At 42.6% G+C, this 18888-nt stretch overlaps 1 protein-coding gene across 2 annotated transcripts in view; it reads left to right on the forward strand.

Moving 5' to 3' along the window:
* The window catches only part of CDYL (chromodomain Y like), a 179537-nt gene that overhangs the window by 103192 nt on the left and 57457 nt on the right, over positions 1 to 18888 (forward strand). For both annotated transcript variants that reach the window (XM_017514650.2, XM_037733484.1), the window contains exon 2: positions 13897 to 14563. In XM_017514650.2, coding sequence (XP_017370139.1) covers positions 13897 to 14563 — 667 coding nt within the window. The remainder of the gene's footprint in view (positions 1 to 13896; positions 14564 to 18888) is intronic.

Genomic DNA, 18888 nt, shown 5'->3' on the forward strand with positions numbered 1-18888 from the left:
TTTTTTTTTTTTTTTCCCTCTCCATTTGCTTGGTAAATCTTCGTCTATCACTTTACTTTGAGTCTGTGTGTGTCTTTGCACGTTAGATGGGTCTCCTGAATACAGCATACCAATGGGTCTTTTTATTCAATATGCCAGTCTGTGTCTTTTGATTGGGGCATTTAGCCCATTTATATTTAAGGTTAATACTGTTATGGGTGAATTGGATCCTGCCATTTTGATATTAGCTGGTTGTTTTGCCTGTTAGTTGACACAGCTTCTTCATTGTGTCATTGGTCTTTACCATTTGGTATGTTTTTGGAGTGACTGGTACTCGTTGTTCCTTTCCATATTTAGCATTTCCTTCAGGAGGTCTTATAGGGCAGGGCTGGTGGTGAAATCTCTTAGCAGTTGCTTGTCCATAAAGGATTTTATTTCTTCTTCACTTATGAAGCTTACTTTGGCTGGATATGAAATTCTAGGTTGAAAATTCTTTTCTTTTAGGATGTTGAATATTGGCCCCCACAGTCTTCTGGCTTGTAGGGTTTCTGCCAGGAGATCTGCTGTGAGTCTGATTGGTTTCCCTTTGTGGGTAACCCAACCTTTCCCTCTGGGCTGCCCTTAGCATTTTCTCCTTCATTTCAACCCTGGTGAATCTGACGATTATGTGCCTTGGGGTTGCTCTTCTCAAGGATTACTTTTGTGGTGTTCTCTGTATTTCCTGTATTTGAATGTTGGCCTGCCTTGCTAGGTTGGGGAAGTTCTGGATAATATCCTGAAGAGTGTTTTCCAGCTTGGTTTCACTGTCCCTGTAACTTTGAGGTACACCAATCAAACGTAGATTTAGTCTTTTCACATAATCCCATATTTCTTGGAAGCTTTGCTCATTTCGTTTCACTCTTTTTTTCTCTAATCTTGCCTTCTTGCTTTATTTCATTGAGCTGATCTTCAGTCTCTGATATCCTTTCTTCCACTTGATTGAATCAGCTATTGAAACTTGTATATGTTTCACGAAGTTCTCATGCTGTGTTTTTCAGCTCCATCATGCCATTTATGTTCTTTTCTATACTGGTTATTCTTGTTAGCATTTCCTCTAACCTTTTTTCAGGTTCTTAGTTTCTTTGTATTGCGTTAGAACATGTTCCTTTGGCTCCGAGAAGTTTGTTATTACCCACTTTCTGAAGCGTGCTTCTGTCAGTTCATCAATTGACATTCTCCATCCAGTTTTGTTCCCTTGCTGGTGAGGAGTCGTGATCCCTTGGAGGAGAAGAGGCATTCTGGTTTTTGGTGATTTCATGCTTTTTATGCTGGTTTCTTCTCATCTTTGTGGATTTATCTACCTTTGGCCTTTGAAGTTGGTGACTTTCGTATGGGGTCTCTGCGTGGATGTCCTTTCTGTTGATGTTGAAGTTATTTCTTTCTGTTTCTGGTTTTCCTTCTAACCAGCCCCTCTGCTGCAGGACTGCTGGAGTTCCACTCCAGAGCCGTCTTGCCTGGGAATCATCTGTGGGGGCTGCAGAACAGCAAGGGTTGCTGTCTGTGTCTTCCTCTGGTAGCTTCATCCCAGAAGGGTACCTGCCAGATGTTAACCAGAGCTCTCCTGTATGAAATGTCTCTTTGGATATATGGGGGTCAGGGGACCACTTGAGGAGACAGTCTGTCTCTTATCAGAGCTGAAGTGCTGTTCTGAGAGCTCCGTTGCTCCCTTCAGAGCTGCTGGAGAGGGATGTTTAAGTCTGCTGCAGCAGGACTCATAACTGTCCCTTTTCCCAGGTGCTCTTCCTGGGAAGGTGGGGCTTTATTTATAAGTCCCTGATGTGCTGCTGCCTTTTTTCAGAGATGCCCTGCCCAGTAAGGAGGGAGTGTAGTCAGTCTGCCTGTAGAGGCATTGCTGAGCTGCCATGGAGTCTGCACAGCTGCTGTATAAACTTCCTTGCAATTTTGTTTATGCAGGTAAGGTTAGAACTGCCTCAGTAATGGCGGACTGCCTCAGTAATGGCGGACATCCTTCCCACAACTGAGCTCTACCGTCCCGGGTCAAGCTCAAACTGCTGTGCTGGTTGTGAAACACTCAAGCCAGTGGGTTTCAGTTTGATGGTCTTTGTTGGGGTGGGACCTGCTGAGCCAGATCACTTGGCTCCCTGCGTTTAGCCCCCTTTTTTTCAGGAGAATGGTTGGCTCCGTCTTGCAGGCATTCCAGGTGCTAGTTAAAATGGCCACCCAGATTTGTGCTGGAAATCTGTGGCACTTGTTGGCCCAGCAGAAATCTCCTGGTCTGTGGGCTGTAAAGACCATGGGAGAAATGCAGTATCTGAACCAGAGTGCCAGAATGGCTGGAAAAGTCCCTGATGGATTTTGTTGGGTAGGAAGGAGAGTCCTCCAGCTCATTGCACTTCCTGGGTGAGGCAGCACCCACCTTGCCTTGGTTTGCCCTCCTTGGGCTACACCCACTGTCCAACAAGTCCCATTGTGATGAACCTGGTACCTTGGTTGGAAATGTGAAGATCACTCTCCTTCTGCCTCACTCTCACTGGGAACTGCACTCTGGAGCTGTTCCTATTCGGTCATCTCAGCAGAACGTATGTTTCATTTTGTAAGAAACTGCCAAACTGTTGTCCAAAGTGGCTGTGCCATTTTGCCTTCCATCTAACAGGGAGCAAGTGTTTCTATTGCTCCATGGCCTCGTCAGCATTTGCTGTTGTCGTGTTCTGGATTTTGACCATTCTAATAGATATGTAGTGGTATGTCCGTGTTGTTTTAATTTACATTTCCCTAATGATGTATTCTGTGGTGCATCTTTTCATATGTTTGTTTGCCATCTGTATATCATCTTTGATGAGATGTTTTTGCCCATTTTTAAATCAGTTTCACTTATTGAGTTTCAAGAGATCTTTGTGTTTTAGATAACAGCCATTTGTCAGATAAGTCCTTTGCAAATATTTTCTCCCAGTTTGTGATTTGTCTTCTTACTCTCTTGAAACAGCATCTTTTAAATTATTATTTACATAGCTTTTTCTTTTGTCGTTCTTTTATTTCTGATTTATCTACGTCTTTATATTTATGTGGCATCATTTGTAGATAGCAGGTACTTGGGTTCTGTTTTTTCCTTAATCCATTTTGATGATTTCTGCCTTTTAAGTAGAACACTGAGTTCACTTACATTTAGTATAATTGTTGATAGGGTTTGATTTAGGTCTAGTGTTTTGTTTTGTTTTTTTCTAGTTCTCGTTTTTGGTTTTTGTTCCTCTGTACCTTCTTTCTGTTTTCTTTGAGTAATAACATTATTGAAATTTGACATTTCATTATAATTCTCTAGTGGCTTTTAGTTATATTTGTTTATTTTATTATGGTTTCTGTTTTTGCCTTTTTTGAGTGATTGTTGTAGAGTAGTGATTCTGAGTAATTGCTTAGCCTCAGCATTGAATGGGAACTTGTTTGAAATGTGAATTACCAGGCTGCATCCCAGGCCTCAGAAATTCTGTGGGAGAGACCTGGCATTTCATGGCTTAAAGATATCAGATGCTTCTGAAGTACATGATAAAAATCTGTTGTACCACCTTCTGTAAAACACACGAATCTTTTTTTTCTTTTTTAGGGTTTCTTTACTCTTTTTTTAATTGCATTTTAGGTTTTGGGGTACATGTGAAGAACATGCAAAATTGTTGCATAGGTACACACATGGCAGTGTGATTTGCTGCCTTCCTCCCCATCACCTATATCTGGCATTTCTCCCCATGCTATCTTTCCCCAACTCCCCATCCCCCGCTGTCCCTCCCCTATTTCCCCCCAACTGACCCCAGTGTGTAGTGCTCCCCTCCCTGTGTCCATGTGTTCTCATTGTTCAACACCCACCTATGAGTGAGAACATGTGGTGTTTGATTTTCTGCTCTTGTGTCAGTTTGCTGAGAATGATGGTTTCCAGATTCATCCATGTCCCTACAAAGGACACGAGCTCATTGTTTTTGATGGCTGCATAATATTCCATGGTGTATATGTGCCACATTTTCTCTGTCCAGTCTATCATCAATGGGCATTTAGGTTGGTTCCAGGTCTTTGCTATTGTAAACTGTGCTGCAGTGAACATTCAAAACACACGAATCTTGTAACAGTGCAATTCAATTGAGTTTTCTTGTTTGTGCTATTGTTATATATTTTCTTTCTACATATGATAAACCTCACAATAGTGTGATAGGGATTTTTGCATTAAACATTACACTGTCTTACAAAATTGAGAAAAACAAAAAAATGAGTTTTTACATTTATTCACAATTTCTGGCTCTCATTCTTCCTGTATATCTGAGGTTCCATCTGGTACCATTTTGCTTCAGTCCAAATAATTTTCACGTGATAGAGATTGTTGGGAGACAATTCTCCATAGACCGCCTGTATTTCTGCACCTTTTGCTAGCAGTGCCCTGGCTGCATTTCTTCTAGACTACCTTTTCAAGGACATTCATAGAGAAGACAGAAATCGTTTCTCCTGCCAGAGGCTGGAGCAGGCATGTTCTTTATCCATCATAAAAGTTTGCCTGTTTAAGCTCAGGGTTTCTCTCCTGTAACGTCACGCATTTTACACAGAGGTGTTGTCCTCTGGAAACTGAGGCACAGCACACCGGAGCAGGAACATGCTGGTACTCTGGCTACTGCGCTTGCTCCCGGTTCACTTTGATCCATGGCTCAAGAGTCTCTTACCATCTGCCAGCGTTCTTGAAACTGTGGCAAGCTCACATGTTAGCTTGTGTCCTCCTTGTGGTTTTTCTCAAAGAGGAGGGTTGGGAGTCTCATGGGTCAATTGATGATACTTTAGGAAAATCCATGGGATTTGTAGCTGACATGTTGACCAAATTGTCATCCTAATGATAAGTGGTCCTCTACTTTGCTGCCTGCTGATGAGGAGAAATTGGGGAGATGTTTTTAAACACAGCTGCCCAAACAGTGCCCTGGTTATTACTAACTCTTCTTTGGTTGGGAGAACATCTTCACCCTTTGGTGAGCACATGGTTCTGACCCTTTTCAAACAGTTAAAGGAGAGAAATTGATAACCACCAGGGGTGGAAAGCAGGCAAATTGTTTGAACTGATTGTTGGCTGGTTCTTTTGGGAGAAGGAGGGGTGGGACTAGTTAAGGCGGAAGTCTAACAGCTAGGTTCCCCCATGGCTGACTCTTCCAGCACTGGTCCTGCCAACCTCAGATACACTGGGAGATGACAGTAAAAGAGGCTCAATGGTTTTTACAGTGGATCCTGGCTGCTCTAGGGATGTGTCACCCTCTCAAGGAGATTACCCTGACATAGACAAACACACTCTGGGAAAATGTTAATGTCTAATAGGATATTAACTAGTATTCTGGCTCTTACTGCCCCAGATGAGATTTCCAGTGCTGCTGCTCATGACCCACTGGAGAATGAGAAATTTAACCCAAACAAGTTGACCTAAGTTCTTGCCGTCCACTCCACTGCTCTGGGAAATTCTCCCCTGGCCCTTCCATTAAAGCTACGTGATAACTCATGAGATGTCATGACGGTGGGGCCCACATTGTCCAACACGGAGGACATAATCAATCTGTATAAGCTACCTAAAACTGCCCTTGTTCCTTTTGCATCTGGCCCTTGCTTACAGAAGGGCTGGGTATGAGTAGGGTATCACTGGCAAATGCGGGAATAGCTCCTGAAATAGGAAATACCAGTTTTATCTGGTGGAAGAAGAGTAGCAGGGCTAGTACCTAGGGACGTGGGGAGTGCCACTTTGGGAGGTCCTGGGACAAGGAACATTAATGATCCTTGTCATTCAGAACCATCCCTAGAGCCTTCCTCAGGGATGAAAAAGCCCTGGTGTGGTTCTCCCAGATTTTTGCAAAGGATCAGAGTAAAGCTTTTGGATCTGGCATTCTTCCTAGCCAGACCACTCTGATGATGATTTATTGCATTCTTTTGACCCATGTTGAGAATTCTATCAGAAGCAGCAGAGTTTGGTGCCAGCGCCTGCACCTGCCATACGGAACACCTGCTAACACCTCTGGCTGGCTGCCCACCCATACTCATAGCCATGGCACAGATGAGTGCCACCTGAGTGGTGGAACAGGCAAACAGGATAGGTTGGACTGACTTGCTATCGGGCAGTTCCTCCAAACACAAGGGCAAGACTCAGTGATTGGACTAAACCGTAGACCTTTAAGAGCTGTACCTAGCTAGAAAGCTATGTCGAAGGCACTGTCAGCCTGTGCCCCTGTGATGCAGAGCTCGCTGGCAATTGTAAGCAGCACTTCCCAGGACCAGTGCAGCACTGAGACTATATTCTCCCTGTGGAAAGGCAGGTATTATCTTCCTTGTCTTCCTCCTAGAAGCATGGTGATTTGCACCTTAGCAGTGAACATCAGAGAACTTTGAATACGTAAAGAAGAAAACTCCATTAGATCCCATAGTCCTCATAGAATAGTGGTGAACGCTCCAAAATAAAGCTACCCTTGAGTATCTGGGGCAGCCCCAGAGGGATCGTTGACTCACCATGTGTGTGCATCCTACAGGTAGCTTACCCCACAGTGAGAGCCATAGACACAGTGGTACGAAATTTGTCCCTTTCTCTGAAGTGATCCGTAAAAGCATCTTGGCTCTGGAAGCATTCATTAATGGATGATAGGATTGCTGTAGATTTCCTCCTTTGGGCCAAGACAGAGTTCATGCAATTGCTGACGCATCCTGTGTGATCCATGTCAGTGGCCCCAACCAAAAGGAAATGTCCATTTGGAAGCTTCAGTAGAAGTCCCCACGGCTTGCTGAGGTGGACCCTGATGTTTTATGGTATTGCTGAGTCCATAAAACATCAGGCTGAGTTCTCAGGTATTGGCTGAGTCCAGGACACTGGGAAGCATGGTTAAGGTCAGGATTTTAGTTTGGCTTCTCATGATGCTTGGAGTCCTAGTGATAGTACCTTTTATTAAATATGTGAGACAAATCGAGTACATTTAGTTCCACCCTGTGTTAGATTGAACAGAGTGGCCGATAGAGTGGATACTCAGAGGGAAATTTGCTAGAAGCCAAGACAGTATAAATATAAGGAGGGGTCTTGCTGGGAGAGAGTTCTCCAGGGATCTCTTGCATTTCTGTATGTCTCTGGAAAAGAGAGAGCGAGTACATTTGTTGTAGACTGTCTTTTCAATACTGTTGGTGTAAGCAGTTAGCCTTGGAGACAAGGTAGTGTCTCCCTTCAGATCATAGGTTAAGTTTGTTTACTGCTTTGTAGGATAAAGATGAGGGTGGGCAGCCATGCCCATTTAAAAAATTTGGGATCCTCAAGCTCAGGGATCCTCTCCTGTAATGTAACCTACTGTTTCAGCAATTGTTACCTCACTGTCTTTGTATTGTCCTGGAGGAATTGCGAGCCCAGGTAAGTGGTACAAGCAATGCTAATAGGCGGACAGCTGCTACTGCTGTGGGTAGGAAGAGCAGCAGTCCCTGTTTACCCTGTAAGCTTTCACTTTCCACAGTTTCAGTTACCCATGGTCTGAAAATACTAAATGGAAAATTTTAGAAACTGTTATAATTTTTTTTTTCATTGAGGCAGGATCCCACTCTGTCACCCAGGCTGGAGTGCAGTGGTGTGATCACAGCTCACTGTAGCCTAGACCTCCTTGGCTCAAGCAATCCTTCTACCTCAGCCTCCCAAGTAACTGGGACTACAGGTATACGCCACCACAGCTGATTTTTTGTATATTTTGTAGAGACAGGGTCTTGCTATGTTGCCCATGCTGGCCTCAAACTCCTGGGTTGTAGCAATCCTGCCACCTCAGCCTCCCAAAGTGCTGGGATTACAGACGTGAGCCACTGCACCCAGCCAATGCATTATTTTAACTTGTATACCATTCTGAGTAGGGTAATGAAATTTTATGTTCTGATGTGTCTTGCCCAGGACATGAATCGTCCCTTTGTTCTGTGTCTTTATGCCATAGATGCTACCACCCCATTAGTTACTTAGTAGCTGGTTCAGTTTTCAGATGGATCAGAGTGCACATAGGGCTGAGTTCTATCCGAGGTTTCAGGCATTGGCTGGGGGTCTTGGAGCATATCCCCCACGGGTAAGGGGACACTGTTATTCATTTTCTCTGATGAAGACTCTTGTCTGCTACCAGCATCCATGAAAATGTCAAAAACAAGATATAGCTTGGTAGTTTGCAAACAGGTAAAATCTCAGATCCTTCAAGGTTCCTGACATAGCCTCTCACAAAAAGTTCTTTTAGCCCTTGTTCATCTAAAAGTGTCTTTATTTCACCTCCCTTTTTCTTTAAACTGCTTTTTTGAGATTAACTCACGTATCAGTTTATCCATTTAAATTATAGAATTCAGTGGCTGTTAACATATACAGTTTTGTATCCATCACCACAGTCAGGTTTAGAACATTTTCATCACCTCAAAAAGAAATGTAGTATCCATTAGCTATCATCTTCTGTTCAGCCCTATTGCCTTCCCCCAGCCCATGGCAGCCACTAATCTATTTTCTGTCACTATAAAACCTATTCTGGTCATTTTTTATAAATGGCATCATATATATCACTGGTTTTTTTTTTTTTTTTTTTTTTTTTACATAGCATAATGCTTTTAAAGTCCATCCATGTTGTAGCATGTATCAGTACTTCATTCCTTTTTTGTGACTCAATATCTGTAATATGGATATGCCACATTTTGTTATTTAGTCATCAATTAATAGACATTTGGATTGTTTCTACTTTTTGACTATTATTAGCAGTGCTCCTATGAACATTCTTGTGTAAGTTTTGGTGGGGACAAGTTCTCTTTCTCTTGGGTAGATACCTTAGGAGTGGAGTTGCTGTGTCATATGGTAACTCTTAATTATTGGAGGAACGACCAGACTGTTTTCCAATGTGGCTGCACCATTTTACATCACCACAAGCAGTTTATGACAGTTCCAGTTCCTTTCCACTCTCACCAGTACTTACCCTTTTCATTACAGTCATCCTCCCGGCTGTGAAGTGCACTCTCATTGTGGTTGTGATATGCGTTGCCCTGAGGGCTAATGATGTTGAGCATCTTTTCGTATGCTTTACTGGTCATTTCCATATCTTCTTCAGAGAAATATCTATTCAGATCCTTTGCCATTGTTAAATTGGGTTGTGTTTTTATTGTTGAACTGTTAAGACTTTATACATTTGATATAAGTTCCTTATAAAAAAAAATTTTCCTCCCGTTCTGTAGGTTGTTCTCTCACTTTTTTGGTGTGGCATCCTTTGAAGCACAAAAGTTTTTCATTTTGATGTCTAGTTTAATCCACTTTTTTTCTTTTGTTGCCATTGCTTCTGGTGTCATATGCAAGAAATCATTGCCTAATTTAAAGTCATAACAAATTACAACTCTGTGTTCTGTTAAGAATTTTATAATTTTAACTCTTTCTGGTAGATCTTTGATCAACTTAATGCATGGTATGAGGTCTAAAGGTCCAATTTGCCACTCTGGCATTTGGATATCCAGTTGTCCCAGCGTTGTTTGTTGAAAAGATTATTCTTTTCCCCGTGGAATGGCCTTGGCACTGTTGTCCAAAATCATTTGACCATATATAGGGGAGTTTCTTTCTGGGCCCTCTGTTCCTTTAGGCTATATGTCTGTAGTTCTACACTGCTGGTTTCATGGTTGTTAATTACTGTAGCTTTGTATTAAGTTGAAATCAGTTTGTCAATTTTTTCTTCTTTTTGAAACTTTTTGGGCTGTTCCATGTGAATTTTGGGATTAGGATGCCCGTTTCTACAAAGAAAACAGCTTTAATGTTAGAAAGAGTTACATTGAATCTAAAGATCAATTTGGAGAGTTTTATGGTATTAACAGTATTCAGTCCCCTGATCCATGAACATGGAATGGCTTTCCATTTAATTCGATATTTATTTCAATAATGTTTTGTAGTTTCTAGTTTATAAGCCTTACACTCTTTTGTTAAATTTATTCCTTTTTTTTTCTGATGATATTTTGAGACTTTTCTTAATTTTATATTTGGTTTGATCATTGATACTGTATAGAAAAACAATGCAGTTCTGTTTTAAAAATTGATTTTTGTATGTTGATTTGTATCCTGCAATCTTGCTGAACTTCTTTGTTCTAATAGTTTTTAATGGACTCTTTAAGCTTTTCTATATAGAAGAGCATGTCATATGCAAATAGCAATAATTGTACTTCTTCCTTTCCAAGTCAGGTGTCTTTGTATTTATTGTTTAACACTCAACCAGAACCAGCTAGAACTCCGTACAATGTTGCGTAGAAGTGGCAAGGACAAACATCCTTGTGTTGTATTTTTGATCTTAGGGGGAAGCGTTTGGTCTTTCCATATTGAGTGTGATGTTATTTGTGTGTTTTTCATAAATTCCGTTTATTTGGTTGAGGAAGTTCCCTCTATTCCTAGTTTATTGACTTCTTTGTGTTTTTTAATCATGAAGAGATGTTGACTTTTCTCGTGTTTTTTCTGCATCTATTGAAACGCGATGTGATTTTTCCCCTTTATTAATGTGGCATGTGAACATTAATTGAGTTTTTTATGAAATCAGCCTTGAGTTTTTGGAATAAATCCTCTTTGGTTATGGTCATTTTTATATCTAGCAGGAATTCAATTTGCGAATGTTTTGTTGAGGATTTTTGTGTCTGTATTCACAAAAGAGATAAAGGTCTATAGCTTTCTTGTGATGCCTTTTGTTTTGGTATTGGGTAAATAGTGGCCTCATAGAGTGTGGTAAACTGTTTTCTAATTATTAGAGTTATGAAGAACTGGTATTATTTAAAATTTTGTAGAATTTATCAGTGAAGATACCTAATCCTATGTGCTTTTCTTTAAGGGAGGTTTTGATGATCAGTCTTTTTATTTGTTATAGATCTATTTAGATTTTCTTGACTCAGTTGACTAGTTTGTATCTTTCTAAGAATGTGTTTATTTCATCTGAGTTGTTAAAATTTATTGGCATAGAGTTATACTTAGTATTATAATTATTTTCATTTCCATATGGTTTTAGTAAAGTTCCCTCTTTAATTCCTGGCATTAGAAATGTGAGTGTTCTGTTTTTCTTAATCAGAATAACTGAAAGTTTGTCAGTTTTATTAATTTTTTTAAAAGAAACTTTTGGTTTTGTTGCTATTTAAATATTACTCTTCTGTTTATTAAGTTCTAAATTATGTTTCTTTTCTTCTGCTTGCCTTGGGTTTAGTTTGCTTTTTTGCCAGTGTCTGAAGGTAAAGGGTTAGGTTATTGATTTGAGGTCTTCTTTTTAGTGTAGGTGTTTAACACTAAAATTTCCCTCCCATTACTGCTTTTGCTGAATTCCACAAGTTTTAGTATGTTGAATTGTTTTTGTTATCTCAAGGTTTCCAGCTTTTCATGAGATATTTTGGGGGGAGCTGGCCCATTGATTATTTAGCGTGGGTTGTTTAATTTCTGCATATTTATGAATTTTCCCAACTTCTTTGTTATTTTCAGTATCATCCCCATTTGGAGATAGAACTTTGCATGATTGCAATCCTTTTAGATGTACTGAGCTTATCTTAAGACTTAGCATATGGTCTGTGCTGGCGAGTGTCCTGTGTGTGCTTGAGAAGAATGTATATTCTGCTGTTGTTGGGTAGAGAATTGTCTCCTTGTCAGACTTGCATAACGTTTCCATCACGGGAATTAATGGAACAGTTTGCCTGCCCCTGGATGTCTTACTGCTCCTTCACAGTCTGATGCTGAGATCGCAAGCTATGGCTGCCTGCCGGTTAACTCAAAGAATGTTTTCACATTTTCTTAATAGCTGAAAAAAAGCAAAAGAGTAATAATATTTTATGATGTGTGACAATTACAAAATTCAAATTTTAGTGTCCATAGATAGAGTTTTTGTCTTTGTTTAATGCCATTTCATTTATTACATATTGTATCTGGCTACTCCCTTGGTACAGGAGCAGGGTTGAGTGGTTGGAAGATGAGATGACCCATAAGCCTAAAAGGTTTACTGTTTGGCACTTTATGTAAAGTTTGCCAACTCCTGGTCTAATGTGTCCTCTGTGACTTCCTTACATATACTCAGTCTGGCCACTGAGTATACCTAAAAATGGAGCACACACCTACCCATACCTGTGGAGGCTACTGTTGCTCTTCCTCTTTGCTCAGTTTCCTAGGGACAGGATCTCCTGGGGGCGTGGCAGCTGCAGATTCCCCAGGGGATACTGGCCCTGGGGAATCCAGTGGGACATGGTTAAGAAGGGAATGGAAAGAAATGCACTGTGTTCTACCAGGCTCCTGCCTCAGCTCTAAGGAAACGGAGGAAAGCAAACAGGAGTATACTCTAGTATACTGCCCGCTTCTGGAGTGGAAATTGATTTAAGGTGGATTGGGCAGGGGAGCGGGGAGCATGAAACATAGCTTTCCTGTAAGACATAATCTCTTTTCCCTTTGTCATTGAAAACTCTTAAACTGTTTCTGCAAAAACATCATTTACATGGACTTTTCCAGAAATATATCTTGTAAATTGAAATATACCCTTATACACAACTATCCACAACTGAAGGAGCAGGGGAAAAATCACTTTCAAAAGCTTTCCCTGCTATGATATGGACTGTGTGGACTCGCACTTGCTGACCTGACATTAATTACTGACTCCGTGGAGATCTGTCAGACATGAAATTGGCCCTATGATGAGCTAAGGTCTTGCTGTTCCTAATCCTTTTTTGCTCAGAAGCAATAATATATATTTGATTTTAGGCTGTTCAGTAGTTAAGGACTTCTATTCTCTCTATCTCAAGTAGATACACTGGAGAGTTTTTTGTTATCTTTGAGAGTAAAGGATGGGGATGGGGTATTCTCCTGTTCCCCACAATTGCCAGCACTTCTACTCATTAGGCTCCAGTACTGGGGGATGTTAGAGAACCAGGCATGCCATTGTGTGTCTGACCTACCTCTGCCTCTAACATCAATGTACCGATGTTCTTAATAATTGATGGGCTCAGACCTTTGCGTTCTTAATTAAAGAGCTGCTATGTGGCTGTAGGCCTCTGCCCACAAGATACAGAGCCACATGCTGCCGCCGGAAAGCGAGCTGATGCTTTTGTATTAACTTCTGATGTAACAACAGATTCTAGGTATTTCTCCAATAACATATGGAGATACCGTGTCAGATAATTCTTGTTCATGTGAGTTGTGGAAGATCTCTCTTCCATTTACACTTAGGATGTTAAGGTAGAAGAATTTGTCACAGTGATAAAACATGGTTACAAGGCAGGGTGGTGTGAATTGATAACTTTGATCCAGAATGTATTGTTCATCCATTTCAGTGATTGACAGCATCTCCATTGAAAGCTGTCAGTGTAAAATTAATTAAAACTCAGATTTGAAAATAACCTGATTGCTATAGACTGTTTTATTACAGTCAAGTATGATGTTCTCTGTTGACCTTTTTAGTTTTAATTGAGTGCTTCTGAATGATGCTGTGATACAGATCGTATGTTTCTTTGATGGCAGTTTCACCCACAGAAGGTTCTCAAACCCTTGTAGCTCGTTGCCGTCACCACTCCAGGCCTTGCTTGGGTCTCTGATGCTGTTACCCTGGGATGACCAGGCACAGCTGCAGATGCCTCAGACTGCTCCAGCCATGAGTATGGAAACCAACTCAGTGGTCAGGCTTCAACACAGACATAACAGAGAGCCCCTTTCAGTCACTAAAACATAAGTCACTTAATGCCTAGCCACATGTCTCAGCATAACATTTTAGCATCTTGTTTGACTTACTTTCAGGGAAATTGCTCACACCCCAAATGGCCGGTTACTGTTTTATTGGGGTTGGAGAAGAGATCATTTTTATAGTATATTGTAGTTTGTGCTATTTTTGACGTTCTTAATTATACTTGTACTTTTCCAAAAAATTTTTGACTTTTTTTAAACTATTTTTTTCCTTTTATAAACAGGTTGAAAGGATTGTTGACAAAAGGAAAAATAAAAAAGGGAAGACAGAGTATTTGGTTCGATGGAAAGGCTATGACAGCGAAGATGACACTTGGGAGCCAGAGCAGCACCTTGTCAACTGTGAGGAATACATCCACGATTTCAACAGACGCCACACGGAGAAGCAGAAAGAGAGCACATTGACCAGAACAAACAGGACCTCTCCCAACAATGCTAGGAAACAAATCTCCAGATCCACCAACAGCAACTTTTCTAAGACCTCTTCTAAGGCACTCGTGATTGGGAAAGACCATGAATCCAAAAACAGCCAGCTGTTTGCTGCCAGCCAGAAGTTCAGGAAGAACACAGCTCCATCTCTCTCCAGCCGGAAGAACATGGACCTAGCAAAGTCAGGTATCAAGATCCTCGTGCCTAAGAGCCCCATTAAGAGCAGGACCGCAGTGGACGGCTTTCAGAGCGAGAGCCCCGAGAAACTGGACCCCGTCGAGCAGGGTCAGGAGGACACAGTGGCACCTGAAGTGGCAGCGGAAAAGCCGGTCGGAGCTTTATTGGGCCCTGGTGCTGAACGGGCCAGGATGGGGAGCAGGCCCCGGATACACCCGCTAGTGCCTCAGGTGCCCGGCCCGGTGACTGCAGCCATGGCCACAGGCTTAGCCGTTAACGGGAAAGGTGAGTGTCTGGGGAGCTGCCTGGAGCTCCGCGGTGATCCCAGAGGGCATGGGTCCTTCTCTAGAGATCAGGCCCTGAGCTATGGAGAGTCCGGGGATTCCCACGATGTCTGCTGGAGCCTTGCAGAGATTTTGCCAACTTCTCCTTTCTTCGCTTGAAGCCTTTGGCATTTCTCTTAAATCAGCACTAGTTGTCTCGTTCTATTGCGCCATCCACAGACTGCTACCACACTGACTTGCTTTAAACATATCTCCCTCTAACTAGGTTAGGTGGGTGACTTTTTACAGCAGGTTTCTGGAGCTGTCTACCTTTCTTCACCTCTTAGGTGCTGAGTCTCGTCTCGTCTCTTCTCCTGTTCAGCGTTTTCTTCTAAGTGTGGCCCGCATTGATTTAGAAGTGATGGTTCTTATTTTGCTCACCCATTTGAATAAGCAGGAATGCCTTTCAGCGAGGGCATTGCTAAGCCAGTGAGGCCTTTAGGAGCTGGGCTCGTTTGTAGGATGATTGGCAGTGTGGGTGCCATTGCTCCTCCCGTCAGAGCCAAGTCTGCCTGGAACAGGTGGTGTCCTCGGTTTTGCTCTCACACCAGCCCTGCTCCTGGGTTCTGTAGCTGCCTTGGGTGTGCTATGACCTGTCCGTCTCCCAGGACAGCACAACTGGGAGTTCACACAGGTGGCTCCTTTGCACTTGCCATGCTTCTGCCACAGTTGTTAATTCTCTTACACAGATTTCTCCCAGCCAGGCCCTGGCCCTGCCTCACTTGAAGTCCTCATGACTTCTCACCTACTGGAGCTTTCTAATAGGTCTTCCTGCTTCCTGCCTTCTTACAGCTCCCATCCATTTTCAGTCATTTTCAGACAAGGAAGGGTGGTGCCCACTGGCGCCCCCACCCCCAGTTGGCCTTCAGTAGGAGTTGTGCCCTGCATGTCTGCGACCCGGCCCTCCCCAGCCCTCTGGCTCCCTCTTTCTGTCAGCACCAGGGCTGCACACTCCTCTTGTCTCCAGGTGCTCAGGGGCCCCCACCTCCTGGCCCTCTCCTGTCTCTTCCTTCTGCATTAAAGCCTTAAAATTGTCTCTTTAACTGGTGCAGTGGCTCACCCCTATAATCTCAACACTTTGGAAGGCTGAGGTGGGTGGAACACATGAGGTCAGGAGTTTGAGACCAGCCTGGCCAACATGGTGAAACCCCATCTCTACTAAAAATACAAAAATTAGCTGGGCGTGGTGGCACATGCCTGTAATGCCAGCTACTCAGGAGGGTGAGGCATGAGAATCGCTTGAACTCAGGAGGCAGAGGTTGCAGTGAGCCGAGATGGTGCCATTGCACTCTAGCCAGGGTGACAGAATGAAACTCTGTCTCAAAAAAAAAATTGTCTCTTTGCCTGTGTATATCTCCCCAACCCGAGCTCAGTAGAATAATAGCAAACAAAATACTATGGTGTTGGTTTGTTGGGGGAGCTATTTTCCTCTAAGGAGAAGTTGTTCACTAAGACATCCTCACCATCCTGCTGTGATGCATTCAACAGGTTTTCACCTTGGCCCAGGCCCTTGTGTAGCAAAGAAGTGGAATATGAACTGAAATCTGGGGTTTCCTTTTGACAGGAAATTGCCATCTTGCCAGTGTTTCTCAGATGCACGTTTGACCCAAGTGCTGCCTTTTCCCGGCTTCGGTTTTGCCTTCTTCTGGAGCTTGTGAACTTGTTTGCAGGTTTGGCTTCCTGTGTTGTTGACCTCGTGGATACAGTTTTCTCTTACGTAGTTGCATGTGAGGGGTCCAAGAAGTTCAGAGGTAGAAGGGACTCACTTAATGCACGCTCTGTTTTGCAGTTAGGGAAGTCAAGTCCAAAGAGAAGATGATGTTCATGGAGAGAACTGGAGCCAGAGGGGAACCAGAGCGCATGCCTCAGTGCCCCTCTGGCGTTCTTCCCAGCATTGCGTCTTGCCTCCTGGACAGATAAGCACCTCCATCTTCATCGATGATTTGGGGGCCAGGCACGGTGCTGGACTCTGGTACTACCAAGAAGGACTGACGATCTATGGCCTGTGGGCTTGACCCTGCCCTGCGCCTGGTTTTGTATGGCCTGCAAGCTCAGAATGGATTTTACATTTCCTAATGTTTGGGGGAAAGAAAATCAAGAGAATTATTTACTAACATGTGAAAATATAAGAAATCAAGATTTCTGTGTTCATACATAAAGTTTTATTGGAACACAGCCAACTATCCATTACTATGAGTGAATGGAGCTATCCATTCATTAACTTCTACCACCACCCAGCTAATTTTTGTATTTTTGGTAGAGATGGGATTTCACCATGTTGGCCAGGCTGGTCTTGAACTCCTGGCCTCAAGTGATCCGCCCGCCTCAGCTTCCCAAAGTGCTAGATTATGGGCATGAGCCACCATGCCTGGCCTGCCTGGCTCTTTAAAGAGAGGACACCTGATCTCTGCTTTTAGAAGGCTATAGATCTGTAGGCTCCCTTTTTTGTCCACAAAAGTTGTATATGTATGTGTGCATTTTTTGTTGAAGGAACCCTTGATTTTCAGAACTTTGTGCCAACAATATTAAGAGCCCTAGTCCTTAACCTGCACGTCCAGTTTTGGTTGGTCCCCGCCTCCAGTGCAGTTTTGCTCTGATTCCCTCTCATGTGTTAGTTCTTTCAAAATGAAATGCAGCCCTCGCCAGCTCCACATTCCTCTTTCCCCACATGTGAAACAATTTGCAGCAAAAACCTTCATTCCTTTACATTTCTTATATAAGGAAAGTAATGGCCTCTATTTAAATGAGGATTTAGTGACTTCCTCTTTAAAAAACATCCACATGGTAGCATTGGTTAAACCAAAAGGGACAAGTATAAGCATAGAGTCTTAAATTATGTTACCTTGTTCTGTGGAGTTGGGAGATTGGGGTGGGAATGACTATGGTTTCAAGGCTCTCGCCGTCATTTTTCTCCGAAGCTATGATCTCTCTATCCTTCTCTCACTTCTGCCTGGGCGCTGGTCAGATCAGCCCTGAGCCCTATATGCTGCTGAGAATATAATCTCTTGTTAGAGGAAAATAGAACCCTTTAGGGAACATTTTTAGGACAGTGGTGAATGACATCCCCTATGGCCTTGATCTAAATCAGGCTTGTAGATTAACGAGGCGGAGCCTTTCTGGAAGAAAAGCAACTGCAAAGCTGGTGGAGCCCCTGACAGCAGGCCTCCTGCAGATTCGGGAGGTTCAGTGCTGTGGCTGCCTGAGTCCCTGTGCAGAGAAGAGCTTTGTTACACTCTTTGCTAGAATGTAAGCTCCAAGAAAGCATGTTGCTTTTCCAGACTAAGTCGAATTGTGCCCAGAATGGCACCTGCCATGTAGTCAGTGCTCTGCAAGTACTTGAGGAAGGAATGATTCCAGTAGAATGGGTACCCAGGGAAAGAGGAAGGAATGATTCCAGTAGAATGGGTGGGCAGGGAAGAAGGATGGAATGATTCTAGTAGAATGGGTGCTCATGGAACGAGGAAGGAATGATTCCAGTAGAATGGGTGTTTATGGAATGAGCATGGAATTATTCCAGTAGAACAGGTGCTCATGGAATGAGGAAGGAATGATTCCAGGAGAATGAGTGTACAGGGAATGAGGAAGGAATGATTCCAGTAGAATGGATGCACAGTGAAGACAAGGGTTGTAAGGAGTCATTTGTGGCCCAGGTCTCTGGCTCAGAGAGAGGGGAAGGAAAGCAGGAAGGGAGAAATTCTATTGAAATAACGTATATGGCCAGAAACACAGACATTCCAGAAAGCCCTCTTTTGCCCTCTGGGCACATCCTTCATGAATGAGAAGAAGCCACGCCGAAGCTCTGGTAGGTTGTTGGTTCACTGATACTTTTTAAGCAGTTGTTTTTACTTTCCAGATTAATTTTAAAGGTACGTAAGAAAACTGATTTGTTTTTCTAAAACTAATTGAACTAGATACTGGTGGAATCATTGGAAAATGAACCATCTCCTATTCAAAACATTAATCATGTGTACTGAAGGGATATTTTTGCCACCAAAAGCAACAAATATTTGAATATCTGTTAACCCAAAGAATGAGTGTTTCTGGAGTGTTTTCACACATACCCATTTACTTTTATAGAATAACCATATGTGTGTTTGCATTTTAATTATTTTAAGTATGACACAAAAGTTTAAATGATGAATATATTATTTCACTCAGAAATATGAGAAATTTGGCCAGGCGTGGTAGGTCATGCCTGTAATCCCAACACTTTGGGAGGTCATGGTGGGTGGATCACGAGGTCAGGAGTCCAAGAGCAGCTTGACCAACATGGTGAAACCCTGTCTG

This window comes from Cebus imitator, unplaced genomic scaffold (assembly GCF_001604975.1).
Source record: "Cebus imitator isolate Cc_AM_T3 unplaced genomic scaffold, Cebus_imitator-1.0 Scaffold531, whole genome shotgun sequence".
Classification (NCBI taxonomy): Eukaryota; Metazoa; Chordata; class Mammalia; order Primates; family Cebidae; genus Cebus; species Cebus imitator.